This window comes from Drosophila miranda, chromosome 4 (assembly GCF_003369915.1).
Source record: "Drosophila miranda strain MSH22 chromosome 4, D.miranda_PacBio2.1, whole genome shotgun sequence".
Classification (NCBI taxonomy): domain Eukaryota; kingdom Metazoa; phylum Arthropoda; class Insecta; order Diptera; family Drosophilidae; genus Drosophila; species Drosophila miranda.
The window spans coordinates 8,598,210-8,614,417 of NC_046677.1; the positions used below are offsets into that span (position 1 = coordinate 8,598,210).

General features: G+C 44.3%; 1 protein-coding gene across 2 annotated transcripts; it reads left to right on the plus strand.

The window, feature by feature from the left end:
* Positions 1–297: 297 nt before the first annotated feature.
* LOC108163204 (serine-rich adhesin for platelets) lies at positions 298–15,913 on the plus strand. 2 transcript variants are annotated; one of them, XM_033392586.1, is made up of 8 exons: positions 298–1,548; positions 8,111–8,313; positions 8,387–8,705; positions 8,766–9,623; positions 9,690–11,014; positions 11,642–11,698; positions 11,980–13,507; positions 13,599–15,913. In XM_033392586.1, the coding sequence occupies exons 1-8, from the start codon at positions 801–803 to the stop codon at positions 14,201–14,203; spliced, it is 5,643 nt and encodes a 1,880-aa protein (XP_033248477.1). In that variant the 5' UTR covers positions 298–800; the 3' UTR covers positions 14,204–15,913. The 2 variants fall into 2 exon arrangements, with proteins under 2 accessions (XP_033248477.1, XP_017153844.1); XM_017298355.2 differs by lacking the exon at positions 11,642–11,698 and having other exon boundaries at positions 299–1,548.
* Positions 15,914–16,208: the final 295 nt, after the last annotated feature.

Genomic DNA, 16,208 nt, shown 5'->3' on the forward strand with positions numbered 1-16,208 from the left:
CTCTCTGCAAACGCAAAAGCAAACAAATACAATAACAATTAGGTAATGTTTTTTTGCATTTTTTTGTGAGCGGTGGGAAGAGGAGAGCTAACGTTCACACCCTCTCACTCATTCTCTCTTTGTCTCTTTCTATTGTATTCGTTTGCCTTTTGTTTTGAAACATTACATTGTACAGTGGGCGATAAAGCATACAAAGTGAAGTGTCGTGGTAAAACAAAAAACAAATTTAATAGAAACTAATAATTAAATACAAAGAAATACACAATAAAATATTTAAATATTTAAAAAATCAAATATCCAAAAAGTGTGACCAAAATTCTTGCTACTAGTTCCACTGTGCCGTTAGCGGTGGAAATTTTTGAGCGGAAAATTTTTAGTTTGTTTTGTTTTCTGTAAAGTTGACTCTTCTCTGATTATGCCCAAGCGTTTGACGATGTCGAGCAAAATAATGTCGCGTTGCTCGAAACCGAATCGTGCGTAGAATAAAGAATTGTGTGTTTATTTTGTATTCATTTTGCAGTGTGTTTCAAATAAGCCTTTAGATTGATAAAAAAACTCCTGAAAATGTAAAAACAAAACGTCACATAGAAGAAGCGCGCGCACACCCACACACCCACGACGCCCCACACGGAGGACACTAAAGGTGGTGGTGCCACACACACACTGTACATAAATAAAGTGATTTTAGATGATAGATATCGGAAAAACTACAAGTTCGATCCATCAGTAGAGCAAGCAACAACCATTCGATAAAAACAGCAACTACTAGCTAGCGGTGGCAACAAAAACGATTAGCAACAATGCTGCACAACAACACTCAAGATAATGCAGAGCCAACAACAACAACAGCAACAACAACACCAACAGCAACAGCTACAACAACAACGGGCCATGAAACGGAGCCAACAATTTCAACGCACTTTGCGACAACAGCAGCCGCCACAAATGTGGCGGCCCGTGTAACGGAAACAGTGACAGTAGCAGCAGAGGCAGTTTCTTCGCCGCCCCCCTCCGCAACAGCAGCATCGCCAGAAGCAGCAGCCGAGGGCCAAACACTGACAGCTCCACCATCGACATCGTTGTTGCTGCTGTCACCTGTGGCCGAGAGAACCGAATTAGCTGAAACAGCTGATGTGTCTGGTGCTGCAAGTGCAGCTGCAGCTGCGGCTGCGGCTGCGACTGCTCAGCAGCAGCCATTGTCATCGGTGGCACCGCGGACAGAGCCCGCAGTCGATGTACAGATGCGTACGCACCAAAGACAAAAAATAAAGAGCTACCACGATGCAAAGCAGACAGCGGTATGGCGCACCGATTCACTGGTCTCCAATCCCAGCTCGACGATGTGCCCGGACTCCTCCCTGACACCCGCCGCGGCAGGGGTGGTGGTAGGGCTGCCCATGAGAGGTGTTGTCCTGTCCACTGCGCCAAGTATATTGCAGCGGAAATCGTCGGACAGCTCGTTGCTGGTTGCCATACCCCGTCGTGTCTCATTTCCGGACAACGCGTTGGTCACTGGCTATTTGGAACCGGCCAATCCATGGAAACAAGGTGAGTGAAAAGTACTATAATATAGGATAATGTAAAAAAATCGGTAAATGTGTGATTTCCGCTTATTTAAAACTCTTTTAAATAACAGATAGCTCTGCCCATTTCCTGTTCTCCATTAGATTTCCTACTTCTATATGATATGTAATTTGTCATTCTAAAATCGAGTCGCGGATCCCGGGATCTTATCGCTGCTAACAATATAACGATCGATCGTACAAACACGGAAGCCAAAACCGAGGCACTTTGTTAACACTTCTCATTTATTACACACTTCCTGTGCTTTAATTCAATTAAAGCGATTAATTTGATTGCAAATTGAAATGCAATGCAAGACGAAGAGATCCGAGATACAGATCCGACAGCTAATTGAGATACAATCAAGGGCAGCAGCAGCAGCAAGAAAAGACAGATTTTATTGCGAGGGATCAGAGAGATAGTATGGATGGTAGGGGGCAAAGGAAAGAACCGCACACTTGTCGACTGTGGGTGGGTCGTGGGTTGGGGCTGCCAAGCCGATGAAGTGCGCAAAATATTTATTTGCTTTTGAGTGAGCTGTGCATGGCTATGGCTATGCGGATGGTGGATGGGGATGGTTATGGCGCTGCAGTCGATAAATACCTGCACATCTCCATACGAGTTTTTACCGTGTAGATGCCACAACAAACTGTTGCTATGCACAAAGCGCCATTCGTTGTTTGTTCTTACCCATTCAGGAAGAGAAAAACACAATCATACACGTGTATGGGACATGCAAAGAACTGACAGTGATTCCTTCCTGAAAACCTCATTCATCGGTGCGCTTTAAAAGGCAGAGAGGCCTGTCTCAGATACCCTTGGGATGAGAGTGTGGATCATACAGATCATATTTTTCTGGATCCATTCAGATAAGCTCTTTGAAAGAACCTTTTTGTACCCTACGAAACCATGTTATGTGTGTAGTGTTGTAGTTATTGCTTTTCAGTTTCCTTTGATTTTGTTATTTGTTATTTTCACGTCAGTGATAACGCATGAAATGGCTGATAAGATTACGGTTCAGATCGTATTTGCTTTTATTGCTTTTGTTTTTCGTTCATTTCCAGTCGTACTGTGCATTTGCTTTTGCGCACTCTTCACATTCTTATTCTTGCTGTATTTGTATTTGTAGCCGGCATTGCTTTTGCGCTCTGCTTTGACTTTGCCATTGCCTTGGACTATGGCGATGGCAATCGTAGGCTCGCTTTGTGCTCGTCATTCGGTTGTTATAGTACCCTCGCTACTCGTAGACTTTAGGGGTATACAGTGTTTCTGTAGAGGTTGTGCAACAGGAAGAAAGATGCGACCATTCCTGTGAAACATACATACATCTAGGCGAGTTTAAGAAGTAGATTATCTCTCAATCTAACTAAAATCATTTCGATCGGAATGGATAATAACTAGCGATCTACCCACCGATCATATAAAGATTTAAAGACTAAAATAAAAAGAATATATTCGAGTTTTGATTGAAGAAAAAGCCTCTGTTGAGTTCGATTTAGATCCCCATATCAGAGTAGAGGGTATCTCTTAGTCCGAATATCGCGAAATATCTTGCTTCTGCCTGTTTTTTTGCCTTCTCCATTTTTACCTGTGTGTGTGGACACATAAGCAAACCTGTGTATGTAAATTATATGCATATATTTATATTTGCTTGTACAACTGTTTGTTTATTTCGATTCTTTTCTTGCCTTTGTTTTTATGTCTTTGTGCCTGTGTTGTGCCTTTTTGTTGAATTTGTTTTTGCCTTTGGTTTGCTCTTACACTGTCAATTCGTTTGTGTGCCCCACTACGAGCCCCACTTCGCGTATGTGATGTCATCGTTTGTCGTTCAAACAAAAGCACAATAGTCCCCCTCCCACCCGTCCCCGGGGAGAAGACATCATTATGACAGACAGAAACGAATGAAAGAAAGCAAATAACTATACTCGTAAATTTACATTTGTACAAATACACTAAATTCCGTGCATTTCTGTAGTTTGGCGAAGGAACTTGAGATATACATATACATACGTATGTATGTATGTATGTAAATGTGGGACCAATCGATATACTTTTCTAGTTTCTGGGCTTGGGATAGGGTTTTTTGTGGGTGAAAACTAACCTAAGTTTTATTTTATATATGTATGTACATATACGAGTATACCCCGTATTCTTCGCGTATACCGCGTATTCTTCGAATGCCTCGTATTTAAAAACACTCTTACATAAAAGTTAATAATTATAGGAACACTTGCAGTGCAAAAATGTCACGAGCTCGATTAATGCTTGCTCGTTTCCGATGTAATTAATTTATGCAATTCCAAATCCAAATCCAAAAGCAAAAACAAAGCCCAGCAAAGCGAAGAAAGGGAAATAGAGCCAGATCCGACAGAACATACTTACGGATACAGAACAGAACAGAACAGAACGTAGGTATTATATATTGTATGATTGTGTATGAGTAAGCTTTTATATTTTTTGCAATTAAAGCAAATGATTGCATTTCGAGTTGAAATGTCAGTCGCCCCTCAAAATGTGTTTAATTACGATTCTTGAGTGCGTGAGTTCTCTGGCTTGAGGTGCGACCGAATTTATTTATTTACTTGTCTGGCTCTAGACCTAGGACACTTATCTTGGCCGGTAATACCCTTCCTCTCGATGTGGCTACAAAATTAGGCTTTGATAATGACAAACGAGCGTCGGTCATGGCGTCAGCCAATTTGTCAATTCAAGTCAACAGCAGCAGCAGCAGCAGCAGCAGCAGCGGCGGGGTTTGATATCACTAATGAGATAAGGGAAACGATACGCGATCCGCTTTCGAAAAACAGGTTGGAAAGCCAGAGAGGAACAACGTTAATTGAATACCCTGCCCTCAAACTGATGATTTTGGAGAAAACTATGTGGAACCAGAGAGTATAATATAAAGGTGCCTAGGATGTTGCATTCAGTACAGAATCAAGGCTTGTTTTCGCATGGTGTACTTAAGGCATATTTCTGTCTTTTTTATTTAATACGGGCTTCTTGAGACGATCTAACTAGCTTTTGTGCTTTAAAATTGATTTTTATTAATCATTTTTCATAAACCATTCATAACCTCCAGGCTACCCTTCGTTCCAAACCCTTGAATGATGTTTCTTAGTCATGATTCTAGACCCCATTTAAATAGATTTCAATCACCATAGCATCATTTGGGTGTGCGTGCACTTTTCCCTTTTTGTTTGCTAAACAAATAAACAGCTTAGTGGCAATTTTTTTGCGGTCGATTGTCTTTTGGCGTTGCTCTCTCTGGTTGTGGGGGATCATTTGAGAGGTTTTTTACTCGAGCTGCCATTCCAAAATCAACAAAAATAAAAAAAAAACACTCGTACAGGCGGCAAGAACAAGTTTCCGACATTGTAAATGTTTAGCAGTAAATTAACAGCAATTTAATTGAACAATTTTGCTGCTTCTTGTTGGTGTTTGTTTTTTGCCCACCTTTGCTTTTTCTCGTACATTTGACTTTTGCTTTGACTTTGCGTGAGAGACGACGACGTCAGCAAAGAGCCAGAGAAAAGGCACAAAAATCAATAGAATAATAAAAAATTGAAAAGGCATTTAATAGACGTAAACGCAGACGCCGGACAGAGGCACGCGATTCAAAAATGTCTACAGAAAATGACTTATAAGTACCCATTGCGAATGACGTGGATTCGCTGTAGTACAAATTTCTCAGAAGCGAAAGGATACACCTACATGATTCCTAAATGTGCCTGAAAGTAATACCATCCGATTATTATCATTATCCGACGGCAATTCTTCATTTTTTTAATGCCCAGACGGTAAACAGGGAACCAGTGGAATAGTCAGGGCTATGACAAATAAATTTAATTTAGGAATCTTTTTGCATAAAATTCTCAGGTGGGGATTGTGTGGCTTGTTTTTGTTTATATTTTGTGTCATTGCCCAAACGAAATCATTAAAAATAGATCGCAAACAGAAATTTTTAATAATAAATAAGTGCCTGTTTGCATAGAATTTTAGGTAAATTATAAAACTGGTCGTGGAACCGAACCCAAACCACATTTCCAAACAAGAAAGAACCACCAAGAGGCAGGTGAAAAACAAAAAGAAATTATAGATTCCCCTCAGGCATACGACGCGTGTAAACAATTTTTACAAACGGCATGGTTTCATTGCTTTCCTTCCTTCTTGATTCTCCAATTCGTATGATAAACATTTTATATATGGCCCCTATTATATTTCCCCACTATCAACTATTTTTCCTTAATCCTATAAGAAATATACCAATTGTACGATAAGTCTTTCTATAGAAAGTTCTTTGTATGTCGTATCGCTATTAAAGTCTTTCGATAAGGGAAAACAGCTCTCAATTCTCAGAATTAGACATAAAGATACAGCCGTGCAATAGGGAGATATTTTGATCAATGAAATTGGATAAGAGCACTGATTTGAAGGCTGTGATCTTTTCCATTATCCACTCGAGGCAGTCGGATGTAGTTTATTTTTCATTTAAAAGTTTTTTATTTTCCATAGTTGTTCCATATAATAATAATAGTTTAATAAATTGAAATTATTTATAATTATTGCTGAAGGAAAAGAACAAAAAGCAATGCAAAAGAAAATGTCACTTGGTCGTCACATTGTCTGCCCCGATTCGTGTCGGTGTGTCTGTGTGATTCTTCATAAATCTCTGAATATTCGGAAATATTCTACTCAACGCTAATGAATCACTTAACAGATGTTCAATCCCAAGGCACCATTGGCGGATGGGGATGGGAGGAATGGGTGGTGTGAGCAGCGGAACTATTATATAGATGAAATAGATTCGAAAAACACTTTTGAGCGCTTGCCAAGAAAACGAAAAGAAAATCTTTTTTTGCATTTTGCCATCACAAAGAGATTTCTTGACAAAATTTCGCGTTCTACGAGTACTCGTTGTATGTGTTGGCAGCATCAAACTTTGTGGCACATCTAAAACGAATCGTTTAATTGCCTCTAACACCGATGTGACTAGATAATGCAATGATAGATTAATTTGTTTACGTTTTTCGAATTCGAACGAATTCGAATTCGAAGTCCGTGTCCGTGCCAGTGTCCGTGTGTGTATAATTATTTATAAAAAAGTGCACTTGGCATTTGGCACACATCTTTCTTTTTGGGGGGTTTGCCATGCTCGTGTTCTTTGAGATTCTTATTGGGATATTCAAGATCAGTTTCGAGCTATCTGAGATTCTCTGTTATCATTATTGTACCGCCGGGATATAAAAATCATTATTTATAGCAGAGGGAACGCTTTAAAGCTCTTCCCTTTATAGTCTCTAGTCGTAAGATCTATTAATTCATAAGTAACTCAATATATGTCTCGGGTATCCCTATTGTCCAACTTGTATAATGATCTGTAAATAATTACATTCAGAATATAAGAAAAACAATCGTTTTCCCCTTGAAAGACTTCCCAAAAAAGTCTCATCGTTGGGCTCTCATCAAACTTGTACCTCTCCAAATTGTAGTTTCTGTATTCTATATTTAGTTTCCCCCAAATGATAGACAGACAAACAGACCCCCACCCCGCAAGAAGTGTCCAACGCGAATGAGTTGCAAATTACAAGTTCACGATTTCATGTCATCCAATCCCCCCACAGTCCCTGCCCCAGTCTCAGTTCCAGTCAAAGGCAACAAAATCGTTTGGAAATTGCCGCCGCAATTTCATTTAATTTTATTTTTTTGTGTGGACAATTTGTCTATGTCGTCCGTCGCTATATGTTTGATGCCCGACGGCGGCAATTGTTGATGACGACTATGGCTCATAGCGGGAGAGGAGGCGGAGGAGTGCCTGGGAGGTGCCATGGAATCAAACACAGTCGCACGCGCCATAAGTTCCAGTTATTTGTCATATTTGACCATACGAGTATAATATATCTTTGTAGGCACATACTCGTATGTTCCACTCTGAGATGGCGACACTTGATTGGGCGGAACGTAAGAATCGGAAGAGTTGTCGACGTCTACGAGTTTATTGACTCAACAACAGTTTTATAAACTGTGGCATTCCAATCGATACAGATATCATCTTTCCAATTTTAAGAGCTCTTTGATGTACGTAATCATCAGAGGGAGACAACTTTTTGATCAATTACGGTCTGCTTTTCGGTTTTTCCCTTATGAATACTGTAGATCTGACAGATTCCAAAACGAACGACTTATTTCACAAAACCATTAGCAGGACATTCGCATTCGAGGATCTTTCTGGTATGTCATCGCTCTTTGAACCAATGTCGTCATGCACACGACATGTATTTTGATTTTGCATTCGCGGAGATACTTTTCCACTTTTCGCTTGTGCGTCGGAGCAATGGGAGCAGTCTGTCGACTCGCTCGTCGCGAATGTTTGCTGATCAGAAATTTAACCAAAATTATGCCCGATTGTGGCCCCTACAATTTCAATAACTTTTTGAAACATGAACTTTCCATGTCCCCCCTTAAAATGAAAATCATCGATTCTACAAGTAATTCATCTTTCAGTTATCTTGATCTTAGATTTCTACAAAAATCCATTGCATTTTTGCAGCCTGCCTAGTGAGGAGCATTACCGAGATCGTGGATCAGTACGACCAGTCGTGTCGGAAGCATCGCACAGAGCCGCTAAAGAGCATCTTGAATCACCTGAATGGGCTGGATCTGACGCTGCAGGCGCGGCAGCCGCTGCTCTCCCTCAAAGGCAATCAACTGACGGCCAACGATTGCGAGGCCCTCGAGGAGATATTCAAAAGGGTAGGAAAAGCTAATAGATTTTGTTTCATTCAAATGAGAAGCATTCTCCTCCATTCCATACCTCGATTACCAGATACAATACAAAACCATCGATCTGTCGGAATGCACGCTGGACGAGAGCTGCTTGAGCCCTCTCTTCCAGATGATCGAGTACTATGAGGCGGCCATCGAGCTGGATATATCGTACAACAAGGAGACGATGACGAAGCGCTGCTGGGAGCTGTGCGCCTACATGGTGGAGCGCAGCCAAGAGCTGCAGCTGCTCAATGCCGAGAGCAATCAGATCACCCGACTGGGAGCCGAAAGCCTGGGCCGCGCCTTGCAATCCTCTAATCTACACACGCTCAAGCTGGAGCACTGCGGCCTGAGGGGACCGCCACTCACCGAACTCTGTAAGCAAATGCCGAACTAATCGAAGTATTGTTTTGTCTACTATTTATGGATTTTTACAGGCCATGGGCTTCATAAGAACAAGATGCTCAAGGAGCTATGGATGGGCTACAACGATCTGGAGTGTACGGACGCTAAGCACATAGCCGATATGCTGCGCTACAACCACAGTCTGGAGCTCATCGACATAAGCAACAACAACATTCGGGACGAGGGCTGCATGTATCTGTTGCAAGATCTGATCCTTCAATCAACAGAACTGGAACGTCGACTGGGCGCCCTGAAGCGTGCGCGAGCCATAGAGGTGGATGAGTCCATGGAGACGGACTACAGTCCATCATCAGTGTCCCAATCGGAGACGAACTTTAGTTTCTGTGAAGAGCGTGTGAAAGATGTCGTCGAGAAGACCAATGGCGGGGAGTCGACTGCCGCTGGCGAGCCATCGACAGCTGTGGAGCAGCCACCAGCATCCGCAAGCAACAGCGAGGCAGCTGTGGCGATCCTGGTAGAGGTGGAGAACGATAACGAGGACGACAACACCGAGGACGATACTGTGCGCACTGTGAAGAACTGCAATAGCAGTAGCGGCGGCGGCCAGTCAATGCTGGACAAGCTGCTCTCGATGAATAGCGACAGCAGCAGCAGCATGGAGGAACCGCCATCCACGGACACACTGGCTGCCTGTTGCTCCGAGGACATAAGCGAGATCAGCAATGAGATATTTGATGCAAGCGGGAAGCAACAGCAACAGAAGCAACAGTCAGCAGAAGCAAAAGAAATTAGTAAAGGAGCAGCAGAAGAAAGCTCGACAGATGTAGAAGCCACATCGATGGCTTCTGCAGCCGAGGCCAGCACGGAGGAGATACAACAACAGCAGCAACAGCAGCAGCAAAGTTCCCAAAATGAACGCAATTTATGTGGTAACTATATAAGCATCCAATTCAATGGATATATTTCTTGTAAAGGGTTTTTATTTTCTTTGGCAGATATTACTCCATCAACAGAGGCTAAAACCGTTGAACCGAAACCCAATGAATCCTGTGTACAGAACAACAACAGCATCAACAACATCAACAACAACAACACTACTCAAGCAGCAGTTGCAGCAGCAGCATCAGCAGCAGCGCCACAAAATGATAAAGATACTGGGGTCAGTCTCAGTCACAGTCCAAGCGCAAGCTCCTCGCCGCCAGCAGGCATCTATGAAGTAACCGCCGAGGAGAGCGATTGCTGCATCAATGGCGGCGGCAATGGAGTGGCAATGGTGGGCGGATCGCGACCGCTTGATGTAAATAAAAACACCAAGAGCGCAGGCGACGACTTTGAGGACACGCACAGCATGGACTCGGCGTTTGAGAGTGCATCCGAAGGTGATATCAGTCGCCATCTGCCCGACGAGTTTAGCCGTTTGTCCGTGTCGCTGGAGAGCACGCGACTGGATGACATGGCCAAGGAGATGGGTGGCATTGAGACGGCCACCATTGCCACAGAGTCTACAGAGTGTCTGCTGGTGGCACAGGAGGCGGCGGCGCCTGTTGCGGCTGCGGTCACCCCCACGCCGCTCCCCAATGATTCATTCCAGCAGCCGAAGGTGACCATTGCCGAGGAGTGCCGTCCAAGCACATACTCCTATACCGGTCCCAGTCCCACGCCAACGCCGCCACCGCCCTCCACATCGCCAGGCGGGGCAAGCATCGGAATGCGACGCACCGAGTCGAGTTGTGCGTACCTCAATCAGTCCACGCGCAATTGGTCGCACAGCGCGGAGAGTCTGTGCAGCGATATATCGCTGGATGGCAACAACAGCACCAACAGCACCAGCAACGATCCCGATTTCGCGGATAAGCTCACCAAGAACGACACGCTCTCCAGGCGGCAGCTGGCGGAAGCGGCCAACCTCGAGGCAGCCAATCGGGCGCCCAGCGGCCTGAAGGCCCTCACCATGTGGAATAATAACCTCACCAAGGAATGCGCCGCCAGTGTGGCCGAGCTACTGGAGAAGACCATTTCGCTGGAGCTGCTCAACATTGGAAAGAACTGCCTGTCCAATGATTTTGTGAGCACCATCAAGGAGAGCCTCACCAAGAACACTACCCTCACGACGCTGGGGCTACAGAGTGCCCATCTAAGTGCCAAGGGTATCGAGACACTGGCCTCCATTCTCAGCTTCGGGGGCAACAGCAAGCTCCAGCGCATCGACATACGTGACAATAAACTAGAGGTCGAAAGTCTGAACATAATCGCCGAGGTGCTCAAGTCCAACAAGACCCTCACCCAGATCGACATCAATGATGAGCCCAAGCGTCTGACGGTAGGTTCTTCAATCGGTTGACTGATGCACCAAAGATAATCCGTTCCTCATTTTGCCAAAGAAATCCTCATGTATTCTCACTGCTCAGCTCATCCGAAATTAAAATAGAAGTTGAGTGTTGTTACTTGTTGCGATGTTTCAGTCTCTCATGTGGTAAAGCAAATTTCAAGGCGTTTCTATAGAGATTTAATAGAGGATTAAATCTTGTAACAATAATTTACTTTGGTGTGTTTTCAATGTTTTAGGCCTAAAAATTCTACTCGAAATGTTCGAATCCATGTCCAAGGCTTCGTTTAATGTTTAAAATAGAGTTTATTATAGAGTTTGTAGATAGTGCACATATCTCGTTATATTTTCGTGTTTAAATTTGCTTTACAAATGTTTTGTGACATTGTTCTGTAGACTTTATTCGCTGCATCCTAGCAATGATACACAGTGTGCATTTGCAAGGATATTTAAAGTTTCGACTAACCAAAACTCTAGCGTTTTCTTGCATGTTTTTTTTTGTCTTTGGTTTTGTTTTGTTTCGGATGGTTGATCATTTTATTTGGAATTTTAATTGAATCGTTTTCATTTGTGGACACCGTGTCGTGTCGTTGTCTCCCTCTCATCATCTCTCTGTTAAAGTTGCCCATAGTGCCGATAGTAAATGTTATACCGCCATCGCCATTGCCCCAGGAGTTCGTAAGTAGAATCTCAGATCAATAAATGCTCCTTCTATTGCTGCTGCTGCTGCTGCTCCTCCTCTCCTCGCTGCCACTCTTAAAAGCTTGGCTTGTGCAAGCAAAAGATTTAACAATTTTACTATTAACAAAGCCACACAATCGCACATATTCGATGCCTGGTTCCGCTACTCTTCCAGAACTAAAAACACCAGCTAAAACGTGTACCAGTAGTTTAAGGAATTTTATTATTTAATGAAGGATCGATCCCTCACTGATTAGATTTGTTATCCCTTTTTGCAGATTGGCAGCGATGCCCATTTGGACTACACGCGAGTACTGGATACAGTGCGGTCCATGTGCTTCAGGAATGAGAAGATGCAGGCCCAGGAGCTGACGGAGAAGGCGGCGATTGTGGGCGGCGCCGGCATCAACAGCATTAGCAGCAGCAGCAGTGGCTTCAACAGCGGCTATCGGTGTCGCGGCGGTTACTACTTGGGCTCGCGGAAGATCTCACTTACCTGTCAGAGCAGGCCATTTGTGGACGCCAACACAGGCACTGTGACGTCCTTGGCAGCAACCGTCGCCATGCCCACATCGGCCGCCGCCCTACTGGAGGTGAAGCGGAAGACGGGCACACGTCTCCGTTCGCCGGGTCCCAGTCCGCCCACGATCTCGCCGTCATCCTCGCCGAATCGCAGCCGTTTTCATGTGTCCCGTGTGGCGGAGGTCAGCAGCGGCAGCATCAGCAGTCCGCTGATCTCGCCGCTCGCCCAGATGCCCCCGCAGCATCCACCCACGCCGCGCTCGGCAAGCAGCTGCATGTCCATACCCACCATCGGCGGCTGTTCGCCTTGCGGCAGCCAAAGCAGCCTAAATGCGGTGGGTGTGGGCACCCTGCCTACGTCGAGCTCGCTGCCGGCCATGGCCTCGGTTACGTCCTCGACCCAGACCATAAAGCGGCTGTCGGTTTCGCCTCGGTCCCGCTTCCATGTGTCGCGCATCTACGAGGATCCCCAGGTGCCAATGGCCAATCGTCAGCTGCCACCCATCACGCCGCACACGCCACCCATTGATCTGCCGCCCACACCGATGCTGAAGTCGTCCCGGAAGGCGGTGCAGCTGTCGGAGGCGGTCGAGGCAGCGGCTGCTGCTGCTGCCACTGCCACAAGCGGCAGTGTAGTGATCATCAGCAGCGTAGTGATTGTGGAGCCAACTATAGACGAACCAGACGAGAGCGACGCACAGCGAAACAGTACAAATGCCGACGAGGCTGCGGGACAGAAACTCTCTCCGCATTTCTCCCACAACTCCCCCATTTCATCCAATTCATGCTCAACATCGCCCGGTAGCAGTGGCAGCAGCATTAGCAGTGGCAGCAGCACCAGCAGCAGCAGCAGCACCAACGCTTGTGCCGGCAGCAGCAGCAGTAGCACCTCCACCGACATTACAGACTCTATTAGCTCGGGCCCCCCATCAGGATGCTCTGAAACAGTGCCCAGGCTCTGTCCGTTGGCCGTTTTTGGAGACAATGATATAACCCTTACCAAGGAGTCGGCTGCTGTGGTGGCACTCTCGGCGGCTGTGCCAGGGCCAGTGCCAGAGGCAGATCCAGAGACAGTAGAAACAGATCCAGAGCCAGCGCCGGTCAGCAGTCCACAGCCGACGGCACGTTCCCGCAAGACCTCGTGGATAGCCAATCCGTCGGCGGTGGACAAGCTGCTCACTCTGTTTAGTCCGGGGACGATATTCCAGCGCAGTTCCTCGCCAGAGCAGAAGGCCAGTCAGCAGCAGGTTTCAGGGCCCAACACCGCCACAAACAACGCACAGAGTTAGTCATCACAATCGATTATATTCAGATCCGGAAGGATTAAAACAGTTTATCCATGGTTTTAATGTATTTTAATCATTTCTATTGACAGCAGCAGACGATGGCAATGCCACAACACAAACATCCATTCTGTCGGTCACGCGAAAAACTTCGCCCTCCTCCTGGACCTCTCTGACCGGCGGCAGCCACTGCGCCACCTCAAACTCAAACTCTAACTCAAACTCCAATTTGGACAGCGTTTCCGGCACAGGCAGTTCTTCATTCCTGGACACGGCCTCGCGTCAGTTGCGTGACTTTAGCAAGCAGGTCTTTCGACAGAACATCTCGTTCAACAACAGCGGCGATGGGGCAGCCAGCTCGGGGCCAGCAGGCGTCCAGTTGGATGGGAACGGGGCAACGAATACGATGACTACTACCTCGTCGTCGAGCAGCACAGAGTCGGCCTCGCCGCCGGAATGCAATGCGGCTCATATGCCGCCTAGCCTGAAACGGCAGCTGAAGGAGAACATCTCCCCAGAGCACACCATCAACGAGGAGACGCTGCACACGCTGCAAAAGCTGTCGCGAGTGGAAGATGTGGCGACCCTCAAAGCGGAGGCGGCCGCAGACTTGGGCGAGGTTGTCCATTGCCTACCTGAGGAGCAGACGCAAAAGCAGAAGTCGGAGCCGGAGCAGGAGGCCTCGAGCCTCGTCTAGGAGGAAACGCACAGCACTGAGTAGGATGATGATCGGCTACTTACAAACAAACATAGAACCTAAGCAAATTTATCGTGTGCAATTGACAATGTTGAGCGGCAGAGAAATGGAAAGGAAAGGAAAACCGACTAAAGAACCACCCACCCAGCATTCCCATGGCGCTCCTTTGAACCGAAACCACCCCACCCGCCTTGAAAAATGATGATGACGATGATGAAAGAATGTGGAGGGGCCTCTCTTCGAGACCCTACTGTAACTAAAATAACTATTAACAGAAAGAGAATCAGAAACAACAAATATGAAGAAGTTCACAAGTTAGTGGTAACTTTTGTTTTATTTTTGGTTAAATTCGTTTTAAGTTTAAAAAAAATACTTATCGACCAGAAAACAATTTACACACAGAAGAGAGAAAATATAAATATATTTTAATTATGAAACTATGAAAACTATATATGATATATGGCATATTAAATGCAAAAACTAAAATGGATAAACTTCTATGAATGTATAAAAACTAAAGAAAACCTGTACACACACATAAACCATCCCCAAGAAAAGAAAATAACTAAATGTAAACCATCCATTGGCACACAGTGTCGCCGAGTGTCGATTGCTGGATATTGAAAAGTTGCATAGATCTTATCTAGGAAAAACCATGTGAAACTTAATTGAAAAAAACTTGTACTTACCCATCATCCAAAAACCCACATTGTTATACACATTACTTAAGTTAATTTTAACAGGAACGAAACGGAACTTAATTAGGGAAACCCTCCCATCATATATGGAATGAAGGTTGGGTGAGCCTGCCCAAGTATTATGAATTGGAATAACTTTCAAAGAACACTTAAATTAGTTACTTAATCAGCATAATTAAACGAAAGAAACCACACCCCAATCCTGTAGGCAATCTTAAGTTCAATGACATTGTGCAATTAATCGTACATTCTTATACACAAACACACACACACACATACAAAACGGAAATGGAAGCGCACGCGAAAACTAAACAAAACAAACGATACGATACGAAACGAAACAAAACAAAACAAGTACCCAAAATAAATCCAATTGATCTCATTATGTGATATTTGTCGTAGTGCCCAAAGCGTTCACTGTAGTACGTGTATCTTACATATAACCAAAACATACGAGTTAAGTACATGGTGTACGGAAACACTTTTGCTTTAAGTAAGCTTACTCAAACAAACCCAATACCCCAGCTAAGACCCCAGCTAATACCGCATCTCTGAAACAGATACCCTGAACAGCAGAAAAACTATTTGAGGAATGCAACTTTTCAGCAATGCCAGCACTCGATGAGGCGACACAAACCCAAACCCAAATCCAAGCCCTGTATTGACCCACACCACATATAATATTTATATAGAAATGTATTCGATTCAACGCCCAGATCTTGTAAATACCGCGTGTACTCTCTCTATTATAGAATGTGGCAGGAGAAAGCCTCTAGACGGGGAGCTACACCCAAAACTTTGAGTTCATTTTAAATATTTTTTGTTTCCTTTTAATTTTTGTTTGCTCTTTGTTAATGATTTTTGTTTTTGTTTACCCATCATATTATTGTTTAAAACTATAAATGTAACTATATTATATAGATGTATATGTATGTATATCTCTATACATTAAGTAGGCAAAAGCGAGCAAGTTTTTATTCAAATACTATTTTCCAAAATGCACCAATCGAAACGTTTTCTTTTCCTTACTTAAACATTTGATCATCGTATCGTACTTAATTTACAAAAGAAAACAACAGAAAACCAATGAAAAGAAAAGGTGCTTTCAGGCCTTATTCCTAGACAGGACACCCCTCCTAAATTCGGCAATCGAAACTTAAACTCATTTAAATGTTTGATTGATCAACACTTTCGGTACTTTGAACAGTGAATTAATATTCTGTACCTATGATTTTTGGTTGCATTGGCAAATTAAACGTATTTTCATAATCTAAGTTTATAAATTAGTAAAGAAAAAAAGCAGACCT

Excerpts from the sequence above, each read along its gene's own strand:
- LOC108163204 (XM_033392586.1), top strand. The coding sequence starts at position 801 with ATGCTGCACAACAACACTCAAGATAATGCAGAGCCAACAACAACAACA. Across the intron at positions 8,706-8,765 it reads ACCGCCACTCACCGAACTCT|GCCATGGGCTTCATAAGAAC; the intron begins GTAAGCAAATGC and ends GGATTTTTACAG. Across the intron at positions 13,508-13,598 it reads CGCCACAAACAACGCACAGA|CAGCAGACGATGGCAATGCC; the intron begins GTTAGTCATCAC and ends TTCTATTGACAG.